The following is a 3,519-nucleotide window of genomic DNA, read 5'->3' as shown; positions in this document are numbered from 1 at the left end:
CTTACATTCCCTATTCTAAAATTATACAACAAAATTGAAGAAATGTAAGCATTTGAGTTGTTAACCTTCGCGTGAGTTGCATAAATTATGTGTGAATCAAGTTATGTTGATACTTAAATTATGATTAAAAAAACTACTGAAGTGTGGGACAAACCATCGCATAACAGCGTTTACAATAAGACAGTTTCTAAATTTTAACACAATATTTTAATTTTTAGTTGGTTATACTTTTATGGTCTTCAATATTGCAGACCTTTTTTTATAGAAGTAATTTGGTGCTGTGTCACTGGCACTTTCATTGCTTGCGAGTGTATTAAAATTTTAGAACTAGAACTAGAATTATTACATCATGGTTTCTTCACCTCGTCTCCGGAAACCATAGAAAGAAGAAAGAAAGAAAGAAAGCTGACTGCTGACGCCTATGCCATAATAAGTTAACGATACTCAATAACTTTCTCAAGTCTTGATATATTATAAATAAGTAAGTACAGTGGGAGACTATAGCTACATAAACGTAGGTAAGTACCTATCGGGTAGAAAATTTTCTAATGAAATATTACTCCTATATCGCACGGATTAAGAACGACAGAAACTTTTACACTTAATTACTTACCTAGGCTAATCCGTATTTATGTTATTCTACAGAAATAGAGCGTCCAATAGTCCAATGCCCTTAACTATTTCAGTGATCGGTGAAGGTGAAAGTTATAGATCAAAGTCTTTCATGATTGTATTGTTGAAAGAGAGAGACATTAAAGATCAGTTGTTAATTTCAGTAACAAAATAGATATGTATAATGAACTTAAGCCAATCACAGCACTGTATGTTCTCAGTTGTGAAACCGGCAGAAATACATGACACACTGAAATGTACCTAAGTAGTAGTGAGAGTAAGTAATTAATGATTCAATCAACTACACCGCGCTTAAGAGGCCGGACTTCTATTTTACTTCAAAATCTTCTTAAAAAACATTTAAAACATCAATTCGAGGTTAATATCTGTCCGCTAAGTAGTTTAGTACCTACCTATCTAGCAATAGTAATGTAACCATCATAATGGCTTGCATAACAGTATAATCTGCACACGCTTGGCTTGCCCACGCTCTGTCGCATCGCAGCGAGCTATCGAGCCAGCCAGCTGACGTAGTGTGACGTCAGAGACGCGCCGCGGCAGCCGCGTGTCGAAGCTTCTAGAACACGCGGCAAAACTTCCAGACGAAGCCCCGCCGCGGCCGGCCACCGGGGGCGCCACTGCTGCCAGGGTAAGTGATCTAACATCTAACACTCATTGCTTGGCCAGGAAGCGTGAAAGTCATCTGTGGAGATCTGCTCGCCGATATTGAGGACTTCAATGAACCTTTGTTTTGTCTGACTCACCGTCAAGTTACATCAACTAGCTAGACAGTGCATACCATCCAGTCCGATATCAAACAAAGGCGAGTTTACATTACATTTTATTGTTTCCCACGAGCGGCAAGGACAATGTTTAGGCGTTCAAAAATAACTTGGGAATCCCAGCTCGTTATATTGTGAAAGCAAGTGAGGAAGTCTGCAGTACTGTCGGTGCGGTGGGCACACATTGACCCGGGCTCGTCCGCGCATGCGCAGAGCAGGGGGCTCTGCCCTGCGCAACTCCGAAGTGCCGGCCGGGCCCGGCTCAATCGTTAACCTCTAAACTGTATCTAGAACAAACGCCATGAGGTTCTTGACTTAAAACTCTCACGACCCCAAAACCCTGAACATTTTCAGGTAGCATAGTCGTGGATTTTTGATGACGCATTGACATGTCTATCAATCTATGCTAATTCGATTGGCTTTCATTTAAAACGTAGCAAAGTTGCCTTCGTAATATTTCCAAGGTGATAGTCATTTTAGAGGCAGTTTGATACATATTTGAATAATTCCGGTCTGGAATTCCCAAAGTTTTGTTCTGTCCAATTGTAGGTATTATTCTGATTCTAAACAAACTGTTTTCTTTTAGGATCCAATAGAGTTGAAAATGGACTACTTCACTTCATATCAAGGAGCCGTCGCCAGAACGGCGGCGGGCGACAACAACTTCCAGCGACTGGCGCAGAACATCGCCAGCAACATACAGAAGATATCACAAAACGTATCCTCCATATCCAAGATGGTGAACCAGCTTCACACTCCGCAGGACTGCCAAGAACTGAGGAATCAGCTGCGGCAGATACAGAACTACACTCAGACCCTGGCTAAAGACACTTCATCCATGATCATCGAACTCATGAAGTTAAATGTAACAGACCAAACGAACAAACTCAGAAGAGATCGGCTCAGTGACGAGTACATGGCGACACTGAATGCCTTCCAAGCCACCCAGCGCGCGGCTGCACAGAAGACGAAAGAAGATGTCAAGAAAGCTAAAGCCCAAAACATAAACATTGGTGACCCATTTGCCATGAACAAACAACTGATAGACACCGAGACTATCCGTAAACAGGAGCAAATTGCGATGACTGAAAGAGAATTACGTGATCTTGAGCAGAAAGAGAGAGATGTCAGACAACTGGAAAGTGATATAATGGATGTTAATCAGATATTTAAGGAGCTTGGAGCTGTGATACACGACCAGGGGGCGGTTGTGGACTCTATAGAGGCTAGTGTTGAAAATACTGCTTTCAATGTAGAGGCTGGAGTACAAGACTTGAGACAGGCAGTGAATACGAAAAATAAAATAAGGAGGAAGAAAGTTTATATGGTAATAGTAGCTATAATCGTTATATGCATTATTGCAGTTATTATATGTAACCGTTAAATTGTTGTTGTAAATATGGCAATTGTGAATTGTAAAGTTAGTACTTATATTTACCATAACACGCATTATTATTTGTTAATTATATTATGTGGCAAAAGCACTGCATAGTTTTATTTATACATGTCTTCGATAAAATGTAGACCTTTAACATCCAAATACATTACAATTCTGTAGGTAGGTAGGTACTTGGCTATCTAAAAATATGTAAAGGAATTTAAATTTTACCATTTCCGGGACTAAATACCTAATACATAACCAAATTAAACTACTTATACAAAATTTATGTTACGGATTCATTCGCCATGCCTTGAAACTTGAAATTGAGATAAATATTCTGTGAGAATAATGATATTGACTAAGTTGTATCTACTTGGCATTTTTTTTTTACCTTCGTGGCAGTAATCATAATTCTAAATCGCATCGCCTTACAAAGTTTTCTCATGGAATATTATATGTATTGTGATCATCTGAGTTAATCATTTACAAAAAAAGTATAATAATAATAACTCCAAGTTGCTTGATGCATCCGCTACAAAGATAGAAACACCTATTTACTTACAAATCCTCTTTTAATATAAAAAATATAAATATCATTTTTTAAATAATTATTACACTTCCTATTGCTTACTTACAAAATACGAGTTTTCTAACGCTTTTAACTGGTTTGAGATAATTTCTTAGTTAATTTATTATGTAACTAATAACACCATGACTGCCACGTTGCTTAACAATATACTTACC

At 38.2% G+C, this 3,519-nt stretch overlaps 1 protein-coding gene across 4 annotated transcripts; it reads left to right on the top strand.

Moving 5' to 3' along the window:
- The first annotated feature begins 973 nt into the window (after positions 1-973).
- On the top strand, positions 974-2,878 carry LOC105394152 (syntaxin-7). Of its 4 annotated transcripts, none has more exons than XM_038113167.2 (2): positions 974-1,261; positions 1,981-2,878. In XM_038113167.2, exon 2 carries the CDS (start codon positions 1,999-2,001, stop codon positions 2,776-2,778), a length of 780 nt encoding a protein of 259 aa, XP_037969095.2. In that variant the 5' UTR covers positions 974-1,261; positions 1,981-1,998; the 3' UTR covers positions 2,779-2,878. The 4 variants fall into 4 exon arrangements, with proteins under 4 accessions (XP_037969095.2, XP_037969096.2, XP_037969098.2 ...); XM_038113168.2 differs by lacking the exon at positions 974-1,261 and adding an exon at positions 1,284-1,435; XM_038113170.2 differs by lacking the exon at positions 974-1,261 and adding an exon at positions 1,464-1,748.
- Positions 2,879-3,519: the final 641 nt, after the last annotated feature.

The sequence above is a fragment of the Plutella xylostella genome, chromosome 5, assembly GCF_932276165.1.
Source record: "Plutella xylostella chromosome 5, ilPluXylo3.1, whole genome shotgun sequence".
Classification (NCBI taxonomy): domain Eukaryota; kingdom Metazoa; phylum Arthropoda; class Insecta; order Lepidoptera; family Plutellidae; genus Plutella; species Plutella xylostella.
Note: the sequence above shows the minus strand (reverse complement) of the source record. Positions and strands in the feature narration are given on the sequence as shown.